The 17,157-nt window shown below is 44.1% G+C and overlaps 1 protein-coding gene across 1 annotated transcript in view; it reads right to left on the reverse strand.

The window, feature by feature from the left end:
* IQCH (IQ motif containing H) overlaps window positions 1-17,157 on the reverse strand; it is a 228,544-nt gene that overhangs the window by 54,914 nt on the left and 156,473 nt on the right. Inside the window, exons 16-17 of the mRNA XM_061158509.1 lie at window positions 8,907-9,027; window positions 2,907-3,193 (exon numbers count right to left, since the gene is read on the reverse strand). Of these exons, the coding sequence (XP_061014492.1) occupies window positions 2,907-3,193; window positions 8,907-9,027 (408 nt within the window). The remainder of the gene's footprint in view (window positions 1-2,906; window positions 3,194-8,906; window positions 9,028-17,157) is intronic.

The raw sequence follows: 17,157 nt of genomic DNA on the forward strand, positions 1-17,157 counted from the left end.
ATTTCAGGCAAGGGGTGGCATGTGTAAAGAGAAGCTCTGTGGCAGGAGGTAGTATGATGAGTAAGGGGTTGGAAAAGAGAAATAGAGGGGAAGCTGGTGTGAGCAAAGGATGTTAAGGCACATGGGGCCAGCCCTGTGAAGGGTGGGACCTTTGTCCCCGAAGCTGGGAAGGGCTGTAAGCCCTGGAACAGGACTAGCTCTGTGTTTGAAGACGATACCTCTTACTGCCATGGGTGCAATTCTGTCTACATCAAACCTGAATGGATAAAAACCATAGTCAACTGTCTGCACAGTTCCATCCTCCCTACTGCTCCAGGGATCATAGTTTTGATCTTTGTTTCTCATGACAGACATTTGGAGGGGAAATCCTCTCCTGCTTTTCCCCTTGATTCCTTGTCACCTAGCTCTTTTCCAGAGGGTATTGTTCCTGTCCTCCCTCCATCCCATGCTGACTCCCAAATGCCTTTCCATTTGTCCTTTTCTCTCTCCATGTGTGGGCCTGAGAAAGGAATGCAAAACCAGTGGAGGGTTCAGGAAGGCAAATGGAAAATGATTATTAAACAAGCTGAAAACTACTGCTCAAAACATAAACACAAAATGCTTTGGAACTATCATCTGACTGAAATGGAGAACTGTAAAACTGAGAGTAATAAAACAACTGAAGTTTATTTACAACGTTGGCTGGGCAGAGGGTATCAGGAGAGGGAAAGCAGGAGGTCATTCCATCCTTTAGACTGAGTTGTGGTCACTGACACTAATGCAAGAGGAACTGAACATTTTGCAAAATGAGTCTTGTGAAGTAGTAGTGAATTTAAACATTATAATTTCTGGGGCAGGAGGAGAAGGGGGAAAAACAAAACAGGTTAAAAGTTATCTAGAATTACTGTACATCAGAGGCACACCTGGACAAATGCAGAATCTCATGGATGAAATATTGAATAAGTAAAAGCATGTTATAGTAGAATACATAGGATGTTATGATCTAAAAAAATTTTAAAACAAGCAAAATTAAGCTATATATTAAATATATAAATCCATTACACCTGCAAACTGCCTTCACTGATCAAGGTCATTTTAGTTGTTGCTATTTAAAGAAAAGTGTGTGTCCTCCAAGCGTACTTAGCCTAAACAATATGTTTGCCTGAGCTGTTTCTCAGAAAGTTGGAGTCAGCTGTGTCTAATTCAGGCTGAGCTGGTTAACATTGGGTAGGACCACTGACCCTCCAGCTGGGCAGCCCGAGTGTCAGCTTGGTGATCTTTTGACATCAGAGGCCACAAATTTACCCTTGGATAATGACAAGTGCTCCATTTTAACATGCCCCCTCTACGTCTACCTGTCAATGCAGGAGACGCAAGAGATACGAGTTCAATCCCTGGGTCTGGAAGATTCCCTGGAGTAGGAGATGGCAACTCACTCTACTATTCTTGCCTGAAAAATTCCAAGGATGGAGGAGCCAGGAGGGCTATAGCCCATGGGGTCACAAAGAGTCAGGCACGACTGAGCACGTTCCCATGAAGAAGCCTGTTGCTTAGTAGTTACTCCTGTGCAGAATGACTCCCTCACCTTTTTCTCATTTCCAATCACCTGTTCCCATCCTTCCCAAGCCTAAGACCACCCTGTTCCTTTGTCCCATAAATATCTCAAGCCCTTTGAGGCAGGTTTGAGACTTGTTCTTGTTCTCCTTGCTTGGCTGCCTTGTGAATAGACCCTTTTTTTGCTGACATCAGTATTTCAGCATTTTGGCTTGATGCATGTCAGGCAAATGAACCTGGATGAATAACATTCATGTGCACTAGAAAGCATAAAGATATAGAAAAGAATATAAGTCCCAATTACAAGATGATGGATACCTCTGGGAGGAGGAAGGGCCATGTGAGGGGGACTGGCAAATACACAGGACTGGAGGTGGTCTTGGTTCATTTTATTAGTATTTAGGCCTTCTTATATTTATGCATATATTCCAATAATTTTTAAGAAGAAAAAATTGACCACCTAAGTTGCTGGTGGACTACTGATAAGAAAAAGGAACAGAAATAAGAACTCTTTCCTCTTTTCTAGTGATTGACTCTTTATTTAAGAACAGATTCTAGAATGGTTCCCTCCCTGGATGGCACGGAATAGTCTCATGATAAGATACAGACAGAGCATTAGTGGGCAGCACTCAGACCCCATCAGCGTAAGTTGCAGCAATTTAAACTCCAGCTGTACTGAATGAGGAGACCCTGGGGTATTGGCAGAACTAGCCTGAAACTGGACCTATACTGCTTCTAACAAGAAACCGAGTTGTTTTTCAGAGACAAGAGAACAAAACCACAAGTCATACAGCCGAAATATGCACAGAGGAGAAAATTTTGACCTCAGACAACACCCAAAAGCAAAGTTTCTCCTTCCACAGAATCAAAGGACTGGGACAAGACTGGAGCCTGATTGCCAGAGCCCTTTCTGAAGCAATGGGTCTGCCGTCCCAGAAGAGCTGCTGCTCAAGTCCCCTTCACCACACCTCATTATAAATGGCTGAGTCCCAAAGCCTTTCAGTGAAAACCTGCCCTGTACCAACGCTCTTACCCTAAAAGCCTGACCAAACCCCAGATCAGGGAAGATGCAGATGTGAACCATACCTCCTGTCTCCTTGCCAGCTGACCTCAAAATAAAATCTTTTCTCAAAAGCTGTGCCATAGTATTGGCTGCTGTGCCCATTGGGCAATGAACCCTTTGCTTGGTAACAGTGGTCCCATCTTTACAGCCATAAAGTACGATCTCACCCGAACTAGCATGGACCATATACAATCAGCTCATCAGAAGAAGCGAATCTTGGAGGCTCCCTCACAGTCCCTGTTGGGTGAGCATGGATGGTACTGGAGTCTTTACATATTTCAGCATTTCACATGGCATCAAGTCGACTCACCTGCTGCTCCATGGTGCTCGGATCAATAAAAGTCACCAGGTCTATGGAAAAGTGACCGATCACGTTTTTCATTTTACAAGCCTTTCCAATTTGAAGGCACAAAGAACTGAGCACTTGGGGATCCACGGAGGTCTGAGGCATGGTGGTCCCAGAGGAGATGAACGGGCCTTCAGCATGAAACTGGTCGCCTGTTGACAGCAGCCTGATTTCTCCATTGGGTTCTATCAGCATGTCCACTGTCACGTTGGTAACACTCTCTGAAGGTGGGTACGCTTCAATCACGCCTCCTGGGGGGAAACGCATGGAGTGGGTAAAAGGACACACCCACCTGGACTGTGCCCATTAATAGAGCAAGAGGAAAAAACCCAGGCTTTGGCAGAGGGACTCAGGCTCAGAGCCTGCATCTGCCATGTCTTGTGAGACTTTGGGCAAGTAGCTTCAATTCTATAAATTTCTTTTCCATCATTTCTAAAATCGGCATAATAAGACCTATCTCACCAGACTGTTGTGAATTTTCGTGATCTATAGTATTTAGTCCAATGCTTGGTGTGTAGTTGGACTCAATGAGGGGTGGTTTTGATCCTAACTAGGAAGACACTGTAAAGATCATCAAGCCTATGCCCATTCATTATAAATGATGAACCTGAGGTTTATAGCAAATCCTTCAGGGGGAATTAACTGTCCACAGGCCACAGTTTGCATCTTGAGGACCACTGCGCTTCCTGTTCGACTTCACTGCTTTTTCAAGTTCTGACAGGTTAGGGCTTTTATCAGACATAAGAGGACACTGACCATTATGTCAGCCAAAGGACTTCTATACATAGGTGGTTTGTTTTAAAATATGGAGCCAGAAAATGCTGCCATTCTTGAGAAACAGGTAAGCTTGCTCCATGCTGATAATGGGAGCTTTATAATTTATCTTATTTCATCTTCTACTCTGAATAACCAAAATCACAGAGGCAAATTTGATGTTCATTGCAACAAATTTGTTGTTTAGATGCTAAATTAAATCGACTCTGCAGTCACATGGACTGGAGCCCGCCAGGCTCCTCTGTCCATGGGATTCCCCAGGCAAGAATACTGGAGTGGGGCTGCTATTTCTTACTCCAGGGGATCTTCCCAACCCAGTGGTCAAACCTGCATCCCCTGTATTGGCAGGCAGATTCTTTACCACTGCACCACCTGGGAAGCCTGCCCACAAAATTTACATGGCCCTATTTTCTGTCTTTAGGCCTAACCTGTAAATCTTACTGTATATATCCCTTTTATAGAAAAAAACTGAATATTATTTGTGAAGATTAGATAACATAATTTAAAAGTATTCCTAGACAAGGCAGCCTCTGGAGCCCAACAGTATTAAGATAAATTTGATGTGTATTTTGGGAATTTGCTGGGAGGTGACCTATGCTCACAGGCTTTGAACAGCATATATGGTGAAATCCTGAGATTTAAAAATGTCTCAAATGCAGCTATCTGTTACTTTATACAAAAGGCTCTTTCCTTAAATGTCTATAAATGTGGTTGAAGCTGGTCCTAAAGAAAACTGAGTTTCAGAAGGAAAGCTAATTCATCTTCTTGGTTGGTTTGAGATATGCTTTTCTTTAAATGAAGTTTTCGAGTGTGTGCTGTACCTAAATACTTGCTGGAGATTTAGCAAGGTAAAAGTAACAAAACAATAATAACACAATGCACAAAAACAAGCAAAAACCTATTGAGTCTCTCTGATTCAGAAAACTTTGTGGCTTTCACTATCACCTACATTTTGAAAGATGATGCTCCAGTGAAAACAGGTTGTCCTTTATAGGTACAAGGTTATTTTACTTCGAAGTAGCTAATTTGTACTGTCGTCTCAGTATTAGGACCACAGTCTTTTCAGTGTTTATTTTTTTCCTTTCGAAGTAATTAATCCCCCCTTTTTATTTATTTTTTTTCATTTATTTTTATTAGTTGGAGGCTAATTACTTTACAATATTGTAGTGGTTTTTGTCATACATTGACATGAATCAGCCATGGATTTACATGTATTCCCCATCCCGATCCCCCCTCCCACCTCCCTCTCTACCAGATCACTCTGGGTCTTCCCAGTGCACCAGGCCCGAGCACTTGTCTCATACATCCCACCTGGGCTGGTGATCTGTTTCACTATAGATAATATACATGCTGTTCTCTTGAAACATCCCACCCTCGCCTTCTCCCACAGAGTCCAATAGTCTGTTCTGTATTTCTGTGTCTCTTTTTCTGTTTTGCATATAGGGTTATCGTTACCATCTTTCTAAATTCCATATATATGTGTTAGTATGCTGTAATGTTCTTTATCTTTCTGGCTTACTTCACTCTGTATAATGGGCTCCAGTTTCATCATCTCATTAGAACTGATTCAAATGAATTCTTTTTAATGGCTGAGTAATATTCCATGGTGTATATGTACCACAGCTTCCTTATCCATTCGTCTGCTGATGGGCATCTAGGTTGCTTCCATGTCCTGGCTATTATAAACAGTGCTGCGATGAACATTGGGGTGCATGTGTCTCTTTCAGATCTGGTTTCCTCGGTGTGTACGCCCAGAAGTGGGATTGCTGAATCCCCTCCTTTTTAAAAACGTATTGCCTTTGATATAATGCTTTGACAATGTAGAAATCAAATCTATAGCACATTTTGCGACTATAAGCACACTTCAGAGAGTAGAAATGAAATGAAACAGGCAACAGGGAAGATGGCAGGAGATGGCGGCCTTAGGGTCCGGAAACCCGGGTGGGCAGCCTCGCTCAGCCAGTAATCATTTTATGCAGGGCCTGCTGTAGACTCTGGGCTCAGAGCTGGGAATAGGTTTGAACACACGTGACTCCCCAGAACCAGATTTCTGAGACGTGCTAGAATTGTGGGCTCTAACTGCGTTCCCACTCACCATGCACTTGTTGTGTGATTTTGTCCTAGTCACTTCCTAGCGTTAAGCCTGTTTCTTTGACTACCAAAGTGTCTCAGTAAAACTTGTTCTTCCTCCTATAAATAAGTATTGTGCTTACAACATGGCTGAACTAGAGGAAGAAAGGAAAGAAATGACAGAGGCTGAGGCAAAGCCTAAGCTTGTGGTTGTACAGCTCATATGAGACAGTAGCTGGGAAAACCCTTTCTAATCTACAAAGCTCACACGAAAATAAATAGGCTAGAGGAAGGTTTGCAGGCTGACCTTGGAAGATCTGGATACTTTCTAACATCCTATCATGGATGGATCTGAGATCTTCAGAGTCTTCCCCTCATAACTTGAAAAACATCCTTTATTCTTAACCATTTTTTGTTGTGAAAGTGTTCATCGCTCAGAGAGTGTTAGGTCTCACTCTTTGAGACCCCTGTGGACTGTAGCCTGTCAAGTTCCTCTGTCCATGGGATTCTCCAGGCAAGAATACTGGAGTGGGTTGCTGTTCCCTTCTCCAGGGGATCTTCTCAACCCAGGGATCGAACTGCGGTCTCCGTCATTGCAGGCAGATTTTTCACTGTCTGAGCCACCATGGAAGCCATCTGGTGTACCTACCTACTTTATTTTCTCCCATTTATGCACAGGGTTGACTCTCTTATTTATTAATTTTTTGGGGTTGACTCTTTTAGTTTTACTTTTCTGGTAGTGGGTTTATGTGGAAATTTGTAGAATCACAGAAATTTATATTTGAGAGGACACTAGAGATTGTACAGTATAACTGCCCTCTGCTTCTCCCTGCACCAGTAAAGAACCCTTTCTCAGCATTCTTGTTAGATTGTGGGCCGTCCGATCTAAATAATTCATTAACAGTGTGTTTACTATGCCCTTCCACCCCACTCTGCCTTGCAGTGTATTCCAACACCCAATAGATCTTTCTTTTTCTATACGCTCTCATATCCTAAGCTAAGAGGTATTCCTTGGTAAATATACCTCTTGTCTCTGGCCAAGACTCCTGGAGTAGCACAGGGGTAGCCTTTTATTGGCTCTGTTAAGTATTCACAGAGTGATTCGAGGAGAGTTACTTAGTCTTTTGTACCTCAGTTTCCTGCTCTGTGGAGGGAGGGTGATAATGGTCCCCACCTCATAGGGCTGTGAGGAGGATTAAAGAAATTAATATTGGTGAGCTTAGAGTAGAGTCTAAGGACTTCCCTGGTGATCTAGTGGTTAAGACTCCATGCTTCCATTGCAAGGGGCATGGGTTCGATCCCTAGTCAGGGAACTAAGAACTCACTCACCTCACATGCCACAAGGCGAGTCTAGCTCATGGTAAGCACAGACTGTGCTTATTATGTTGTTTTCACCGTGCTGTTCTCGCCATTGGGTGGTTGCCGCTGCTGCTCTTATCATCTGATATTATTATGATGTGCATGCATGCATGCTACGTTGCCTCAGTCATGTCCTGCTCTGTGGGACTCTATGGACTGTCGCCCGCCAGGCTCCCCTGTCCATGGGATTCTCCAGGCAAGAATACTGGAGTGGGTAGCTGTGCCCTCTTCCAGGGGATCTTCCCAACCCAGGGATCGAACCCAGGTCTCTCACATCTCCAGCACTGGCAGGCAGGTTCTTTACCACTGGTGTCACCTGGGAAGCCCTATTATTATGATATTATTATATATTTATGTTACATGTTATCATTTGCCAGTGGTGAATAGAGTGGAAAGATAGCTTCTGTGGTCTGTATCCTAGCCTTCTCTTATCATGCATGTGGGTAAGCATATAAGAATACCCACCTTATACCGTTACCTCCTAAAGAGTGAGGGCCCGTGTTTTGCAGCGCTCCCACAGGACCTCCACAACTGTTCCATTCATTCCCTCATCCACTGACCTCCTAACATCGTCGGAAAACTGAGAAATCAGGGGGCTCTGCTCCAGGACCATCAGTCAGTTCAGTCACTCACTCGTATCCGACTCTGTGACCCCATGGACTATAGCACGCCAAGCATCCCTGTTCATCACCAGCTCCTGGAGACTACGTAAACTCATGTCCATCGCATCAGTGATGCCATCCAACTGTCTCGTCCTCTGTCGACCCCTTCTCTTCGCTCCTTCAATCTTTCCCAGCATCAGGGTCTTTTCCAGTGAGTTGGTTTTTCACATCACATGGCCAAAGTATTGGAGTTTCAGCTTCAGCATCAGTCCTTCTAAGGAATATTCAGGACTGATTTCCTTTAAGATGGACTGGTTGGATCTCCTTGCAGTCCAAGGGACTTGCAAGAGTCTTCTCCAACACCACAGTTCAAAAGCATCAATTCTTTGGTGCTCAGCTTTCTTTATAGTCCAACTCTCACATCCATACATGACTATTGGAAAAATCATAGCTTTGTCTAGATGGACCTTTGTTGGTAAAGTAATGTCTCTGCTTTTTAAATATGCTGTCTAGGTTGGTCATAGCTTTTCTTCCAAGAAGTAAGTGTCTTTTAATTTCATGGATGCAGTCATCATCTGCAGTGATTTTAGAGCCCCAAAGTCACTCTGGGCTCCAAGACTATAGCGAGTTCTTATTTACAAGGTCTAACTTCAGAACTGAAAGTGAGACCATTTCTTCTCTCCTAGAAAATGGAAGGAGAAACTAACATTTCTTGAAGACTTATTTTGAGTCAGGCTCCCTGGTAGAAACCTTCATATATGTATTTCATTGAATCCTGCCAACAACCCTGTAAGTAGGTGAGGAAACTGGGCCTCCGAAGGTTTAAGAACCTTGCTCAAGGTCAAGGATGAGATCCAAACTCAGGTCGTCTGATTCCAAAGCCTACTTCTCAGGAGAAGTCTGTGGTGCAAAAATACAGTCAGAATCTCGAGCTATGCACGGCATGCCTGGCATACTCAGTTCCTGTTTACTTAAGAGGCTGAGTGCAAGATAAATAGGCAAAGTTTCAAAAAAAAAAAAAAAAAATCTGCTTGGAAGAGCACTTTTCTAAACCAATGCAAGAGTTTCTAGGTATTCACACTGGCCCCAGGTTGACCCAAAACTAGAATTCAAGGTTGTGCAGACCAAACCTCAATAGAAGCTTTACAGTCTTATTTACCTTGACTGAGAAATGTTTGCAGGAATTTCCTCCATGTTGGGAACCGTTTCCCATTGACTGGCTGTGCGTGCTGTGCTAAAATGCCCGCCAGCTCCTCGGAGATCTTCACCAAAGCTGGCTCCTGCAGAAACAAATTAAATAGAACCACAAGCAATTTTACTACAGAAATGAAAACTGCTTGTGGAGTGATTAAAAACCAGGCCTCCAACAGGCAAAAAAAATGTGGTTACTGTTTACCCAGAGTCAGAAAGCCATTTTGAAAATTTCTCTTATTTTTCCCAGCCATTTCAGTTTTCATACCTCAAAGTGATTTGGCCCCAAAATATTGCCACTAATCATGCCTGTTGTCTCCAAAAGGCAGCCTTCTGCCTGGGTGTCAGATAAACCCAGTTTCAGACCCACAGCAGCCTGACCAATGGCATGTCCTCGGACACTGCGCCTCCTCACTCTGGGCCTCAGTTTCTCATTGTGTAAAAGGGAGGGTTCACTACCTTCTCCCTCAAGTTCTTCAGACTGGAATTTTTTTTTTATTAAAATTTTTTTATTGAAGTATAGTTGATTTACAATGTGTTAATTTCTTCTGTGCAGCAAAGTGACTTGGTTTTATATCTTTTTTTATTTGTTTCCATTATGATTTATCACAGGATATTGAATATAGTTCCCTGTGCTATAGAGTAGGACCCAACCTCCCTCCCCACCTCGCTCAGTCATGTCCAACTCTTTGTGACCTCATGGACTGTAGTCTGCCAAGCTCCTCTGTCTGTGGGGATTCTCCAGGCAAGAATACTGGAGTGGGTTGCCATGCCCTCCTCCAGGGGATCTTCCCAACCCAGGGATCTAACCCAGCTCTCCCACATTGCAGGTGGATTCTTTACCATCTGAGTCACCAAGAAAGCCCATAGATACTAAAAGAGTAACCCATATATATGCTGCTTTCTAGAGACTCACTTCAAAACTAAAGACACACACAGTCTGAAAGTAAGAGAATGGAAAACAGTATTTTACACAAAAGGAAATGTTTTTTTATCTTATAACGCTAACAGAGCTGACCCTGAGAGAGATCATGGAGTTGGCAGGGTCTTTCTCGGTCACCTTTATCTCTTTAAGCCGTGCCCTTTCCCCCTGGTTGGGGGACCTCCATGTAACTGTGGGATCAAAGCCTGAAACCACAGCTGACGCTGTAGAGGTGGGATTTCATGAGGTCAGGTCAGAAGAGAGAGGTGGGGAGGGAGGTCAGGTTGGGAGAGTGAGGTGGGGAGGGGTGTGGTTCTCAATCACCTGATGTTCCGCATTAGGTCATAGCCTCATCTGACTAGAGGTGAGGTGAGGTGAGGTTGGCCCCCACCCCAAGGTGAAAACAGTAGGAAACCCTCTAATGAATAAAAAACCGGGGTTTCTGACATAAAGAGACTTGGTTTGTGACATAAAGAGACTTGGTTTGTGAGGACAGTTTTTTTGTTTTTTTTGCAAAGTCTTAGACTAACTAAAATTTTTTAGATAAAAGCCTCCTCTTCAGATTTCATTTCTGCCAGAAGAGCAGCTTTAGGCACCAAACATCTGATAGGCAGAATTCATATTCAAAATGGGAGACATTGACAAGAAAAACTCAGGCTTATTCTGGGTTGCTGGGGAAATTTCCAATCTGTGAGGGAACATCAGTTATTTGGAAGAATCAGAAAAGAATCAGCTTTGGTGAGTGGGGTTGGACGGAATCTTAGAAATAATCTGTATAGCCATTTATTTTCAATTTCTGCGCCATTAAAAAGTGATTGTCCTTCCCCCTCCCCTCAGCTCCTTGGAACATCTGGCTCATTCTGGGTTGAGTGCCCTCTGAAAATCTACAATGGAAGACAAATATCTGAGCGTACACTCTGGGCAGGTCCCAGTAACCTAAATAATGTCTGAAATATCTAGAAAATCCTGGTGGGAGACTCTCGTCAGTCAGTTTAGTAAGTGCTTGACATACAAAACCAAAGCGCCACGAGGAAGGGAGAGTGCCGCTGCTCACCCTCATTCAGGACAGCTCTCTGCACAGTCGGGACGTTAAGAGGAGCTGGGGAAGCTCGAGGCTCTGCCTCAGGAGGCAGAGGCAGGGAAACTGCTGTCAAAGCCGAGCACTTCGTATCCTGCACAACCGATGTTTTCTCTGCCCTCTACTATACATTAATAACCTCGTCTCCCCCAGGCCCTGCATTTAAATCATAAGCAAGCACGCAAGATGTGCAGTTCCAACAACCTGGACTGCCTCTCGTTTCCTTCTTTGAGCACTGTCCTCCAAACCCATCTTTCTTCTTACTCTATAGTTGTCTCTGTTAAAACTACACTACGCGATTGAAAAAGACCAACCGTCTGTGATGCATGCAGTGCCCCAAAGGTGGGACAATCAAACACGGCTGTGGGTTCCCACTCTGCTTATGAAACTGAGTGTCGAGGAAGGAACCCATGCAGGGCAGGCCCTCTACCAGGACAGTGGAGACTTACTTTTTGTCCTTCCCTGATTAAGGTGTTGAATCATCTACCCAGTGATCTGCTCTCTGCTATCACATCAAGTCAACCCAAGAGAAATAATTCACTTCTTCATTCATTCATGCAAGAAATGGCAGGTACTTAGAGTTGTTGCAATCACTGAGATTGTCAGTGGGATAGTGGTTGTCAGGGGGACAGGGAGTGGGGAGTTAGTGTTTAATGAGCATGGAGGTTTGGTTTTTTAAGACAAAAAGAGCTCTGGAGCTGGGTGGTGGTGATGGTTACACAACACTGTGAATGTATTTAATACCACTGAACTGCAGACTTAAAAATGCTTAAGATGGTAAATTTTATGCTATGGGTATTTTATCACAATAAAAAAAATTGAGGAAAAAAACTAGAGGATGTCAGATCTAACTTAACTAAGGAAAAAAGTGTTTACATGCTGTGGTGGGGGGAGCCTAGAGACAGAGGGGAGACAATGAAGGAAGAGATGAAAGCTTTCTTACCAGTCTCAAAAGTGAAAGTGAAAGTCGCTCAGCTGTGTCCGACTCTTTGTGACCCCATGGGGCTATACAGTCTATGGAATTCTCCAGGACAGGATACTGAATTGGGTAGCCTTTCTTTCCAAACTTCTCCCGAGGATCTTCCCAACCCAGGGATCCAACCCAGGTCTCCCGCACTGCAGGTGGATTCTTTACCAGCTGAGCCACAAGGGAAGCCCAAGAGTACTGGAGTGGTAGCCTATCCCTTCTCTCCAGGGGATCTTCCTGACCCAGGAATCGAACCGGGGTCTCCTGCATTGCAGGCGGATTCTTTACCAACTGAGCTATGAGGGGAGCCTAAGTCTCAAAACTAGATCCCTATCCACTTAAGTCAAAACTGCTCAGTACCACACACAAAGGCCCTCTGTGACCTGACCTCTGATTCCTAAAGCAGCCTTTCTTCTCCTTGTCTTCTAGCCTTGCCCCAAACTGCCCTGGCTGAGTCTCTTTCCTCTGCCTTCCTTCTTCCACTCCCTCCTCTAGGTGATTCCTTGACACCCTCTCTGAGTTAGTTCCGGTCACTCCTCCTCCAGGAATCCTTCTCCACTGTCAAGTGGGACTGTCCTTTCTTCATGTTCTCCAGCTTCTGGGGGCTCCTTAGTGGCGTGGTCAGTGGCTTTGTGGTCAGGCTCCCAATGCTGAGCACAGGGAACACCCAATATGTGTGGCTGCAATAAACACAGGGACCTGGCCCCAAACAGCTGAAGTTATAGGATAAGGGAAAATGGGAAACCTTGCAACAGGCTCCCACCTTGCTGCCTAGGAACCACCTGGCAGGGATGACTACTTAAGAACCAATTCTTCCTGGGTGGATTTATGAGATTCCCGGCCTCTGAGGGACAATGGGAAGATAAATGAGGTGACATTTATAAAGTATCACTTCAGATGCAACATGCTATGTGAGGGCCAACAATTAACTCATAAAGCTGTGGCTTGTGAGAGGCATCTGGACACAGTGTCAGGCTGCCTTCACTGCCTCTGCTTACAAAGCCAGCCATTCCACCTTGATCCACAGTGTTTGTACTGTGTATAGCAAAGGGGTAAATTTCCTAGAGGAAAGTCTGCTGTGGGAATCATGTCTCATTGTGAGAAGTACACGGCTGAAGGTGCTGGCAGGGTGACACTCGGTAGGGGATGCTGGGGCACATGGAGGCAGCTTGGGGCCACAAGGAACTCCCTAAAAGATATTCAGGGGAATAATGGGGTGGGGGGTGTTAACTGTTAAATTTATTTCTGTATTTTGAAAGCATCTGATAGGAAATAGAAAGATTATACTAAGAATGGCCTTAGCTCCATTGAAGAGATGTCAGATGTAAGTTCTCAGCTTGGGGAGAGTTTCTGTTCTGATCAAAGATAATTATCACAATTTTAAGGGCAGATGCTGATGAGGGAAGATGTGTAGCTACTTGGGTTTATTCTGTTCAGAATAAACTTAAGTACACACTGATGCCCACAGCCACAGACATATAAAACCATGCTACACAACCCCCAAATTCATGTGAATCCTCAGAACAGTATTCATAAAATACTTTCTCCTGTTACAGCAGGCTCACATCCATTATCTCCTTTGGTCCTGACACCAACACTCTGAGGTGGGCCAGCACCGGATTATTCCCCCAGAGGCCCCTAGAGTGAAGAGGCTTGTGTAAGGTCACTTGCTGAGTTATCAGATTCTGTTATGGGGTGATTTTCAACACGTGACTGAAGACACAAAACAATGGAGTTGGGGGAACCATTGCTAGTTAGCCTTGATCCCCCCATATTTTACCCTTGCAGTGTGTGTATGTGTGTGTGTGAGTATGTAGAATATCTGTTACAAGAACAGCAACCAGGGCACAAGATTCTCTAACATATTTGTGAAATGAGTAGTTCAATGCATCACATCAAGGCGATAGACTACTGGTTAGTGTTTCAGAGAGTTTATCAGCCACGTGGAACAGATCTTTCAGAGCTAACAACTCTGGGGGTGTGAAAAGGAAAGCACAGACCTCATGGATGATAAGCAAATGTTAGAAAAATTCCCTTCAGTTTTTGAAACAATTCCAGATATTCATTCCATTTTAACTGCACTTCTTCTGGCAATGCACATTAGCTGCCGGCCTTTGTGGAGCTAATGGCTCTAGAGCAATTCCCGTCCAGGAGGAACCGGAGCCACACCCGTGCCAGCGCACAGCTTTGTCACTCTTTGTCCAGTATCCATATTTACCCCTCAGAGTGCATCAGCGATAGTCATGACCTTGGCAGGTTCCAAGATAACTGTAGGGCCTTCATCAGTCTGACCAGTGCATCCTAAAGATTCTTGTCTATCAAGCATGGACCTTGCCTCTCAGCTCTCTCTCTCTCTTCTATCAAGAAAGTGTAAATTTGAAAGAAGAGGTATTTGACTGAAAGAAATTCAGGATATCTCAGGGGAAGCTGCTAGCATATCCAATTTAATATTGCCCTCAATGACTAAAGCTACTTCAAGCTCCAGAGAGTTAACTTTCCCAAGTAAATTCTAAAAGTGTGTATGTGTGTGTGCATGTGTGTTGGGAGGATGAGCAAGGAGGAAAAAAGAATACAAATCAGAATGCTCTAAATATCAATCACCAATACTTCTTTTATTTCAGAAACCTCTTTGCTAGATCTGCAGTGATGAATTAAGTAAAATAACTTGTCAGCTAATCACTTTCGATCTTTCACATCAGACATTACTTGGTGTTGTTCAAAAGAGAAACCATCGGGCCTACTTAGATAATTCTGCTTTTACAGAGCCTTCTGATATCCCCAAATGGAGGAATGGAAGGTGACATAGGGCCAGAAGGGCAAGATAATCACTTGAAACTAAGCAGGGATGTCAGTATTGAAAGAGGCCATCTGGACCATCTAAGACAAGTGCCTCATGTAGCAGAAGAGGGGATGGGGCTTCTACACTCATACAGCAAGGCCGCAGGAGCTCTCAGCCACCTCTGGCTCCAGGGTGAGTGTTCTCTGTCGCCCCCACTGCCCTCTTTCAGAGGGAAAGTACGGGTCCCATGAAAGGTGCTCAGGATTTGAAAAGGCTAGCAGCACAGAGATGGAGAGAAGGGAAGGATTCCTAATTTGAATGTGAATTTGAGAAGGGTACTTGCTTGCACAAGACACTTTTTATACTATTGTTATTATTATATTTTAAATTTTATTTATATATTTTTGACTGCACTGGGTCTTCATTGCTGTGTAGGCTTTCTCTAGTTGCGGCAAGTGGGGCCTACTCTCTAGTCGCGCTGCACAGGCTTCTCACTGCAGTGGCTTCTCTTGTTGCAGAGCATGGGCTCCGGGTGTGTGGGCTTCAGTAAGCTGCAGTTCATGGACTCTAGAGCTCAGGCTTAGTAGTTGTGGTGTGCAAGCTTAGTTGCTCCATGGCATGTGGGATCTTCCTGGACCAGAGGTCAAATCTGTGTCCCATGCACTGGCAGGCAGATTCTGACCACTGGACCACCAGCAGAGTCCCGACGACAGCTCCTTTTTAGGTAAAACAATAGCTCTCTCTTACAGAAAGCTTACCATGTGATAGGTCTGTGCCAGAGGTTTTTGTAGTTATTATCTCAAAGCCACTCTCTGAAGCAGTTATTATCATCTCTATTTCATATCACAGCCCCGAAGTAGCAAACTGGGATTCCAATCTAGTTGCTACCAGTATGCCATAGTGCAATGAGCTCTGTGTCTGTAACTGACATGGGCGGGCACTGATGGTCCATCTGGGTCAGATTAGATCATCCACATGTGATGCTAAGTCTGTGCTGTCAAATTTATGAAAAATGGCAGAAATTACACCTGCTGTTGGCTGCCCAGCATCTTTGTCTTCTTGTGCCAGATAATGATGTCCCCAACTTCCTTTCAGGAACTGTCCCTACCCCATTCTTAGCTATGGAAGAATTGAGAGTAACCTCACGCTCAGCTCCAAGGAGGGGCCCCTGGTTAGCAAAGCCATATTTTGGCCAAGTGATTGGTTCAGGAGGGGCACATGACCCAGTCAGGCCAATCAAGTGTTAGGAAGCACTTGCTGGGGCCTTCTGAGAAGAAGCTTTTATGCTTTTCTGAGAATGCTGCCTAGTGAGATTTTCTCTCTTCCTATTACCTTGACCAAGGACAAGCTTCAGGAGCCACTGGCAGCCCCCAGCAACCCTGGGGACCACCAGTGTTAGGATGGAGCAGATATTATGCACAGTATGGGGGAGGGATGGAAAGTAACTGGGTCCTTGTTGATACTGTGCCACTGGATTAAGCCTTCTCTCATGATTCTTTACCATCTGAGTCATCAGGGAAGCCTGGATTAAGCCTTCTCTGATGTCAGAGACAATCTCTGGATTTTCATTTAGCTGAGATAATAAATTCTCTTTATTTTTTATTTTTAACCTTAAAAAATTCTCTTTATTGTTAAAGTCACTTTGAGTGGGGTTTCCTGTTATTGAATAGTAAACATTTTAAGCTTATATGAATGGGTGGACCAAACCATGTACCCACAATCCATGCTGGACACGTAAGCCAACAAATGCTCCAATCATTCCAGGCATTGGTTACTGTCATTCGGCAATCAGTAGTGAAGTTTCCACTCATCCCTTTCCATTAAGATCATTAGCAATCGTCCCTCTTTAGAGTCTAAAAATATGCTGAGAAGATGAAGAAAAAAGGAAAATGTCTTCAGCAAGTCATAAACTACTTCCCACACCTACTTAAAGTTTAAGGACTGCCTTAATACTCCATGTTTAATTGTTAATTGAGAGTTTAAAAATCAAAAATGCCAACTTTGCCTTCGATGAGATGGAAAATTATGCTGCTGTAGAAGGTAACATAATGTAAAACAGCCAACATTACCAAGGCACACAAATGTTTTTGGTATGTAAAATTGCTTTGTAAAATATTTGCTCCATCTGCTGAAAGCGGCAAAGACAATTTTCCCTTGATAGCTAATGGCCCATTTCGGCTGTGTGGCAAGTGATTCGCTGCGGTGGCGGCTCTCATTAAACAGAATGGTGAAAGTGCGGTATATAATTCCATACTTATGTAGCATTATCCACTCGCTGCTTCTCGAGGAGTCTGTCCCTCATTATCCAGGCCTCCACCTTGCACCAACACGCAGGCCTAGCAGTTGATCTGACTCGAGAAGCGTTTTGTCCAACTGAGGCACATATGTTGCTTCCCCATTCCAAAACTCAGCACAACTGCTTTGCCCCGACCAGAAACACTGGAGAGGTTCATTCCCTTTCAGCTTTCCAGCT

This window comes from Dama dama, chromosome 12 (genome assembly GCF_033118175.1).
Source record: "Dama dama isolate Ldn47 chromosome 12, ASM3311817v1, whole genome shotgun sequence".
Taxonomy (NCBI): domain Eukaryota; kingdom Metazoa; phylum Chordata; class Mammalia; order Artiodactyla; family Cervidae; genus Dama; species Dama dama.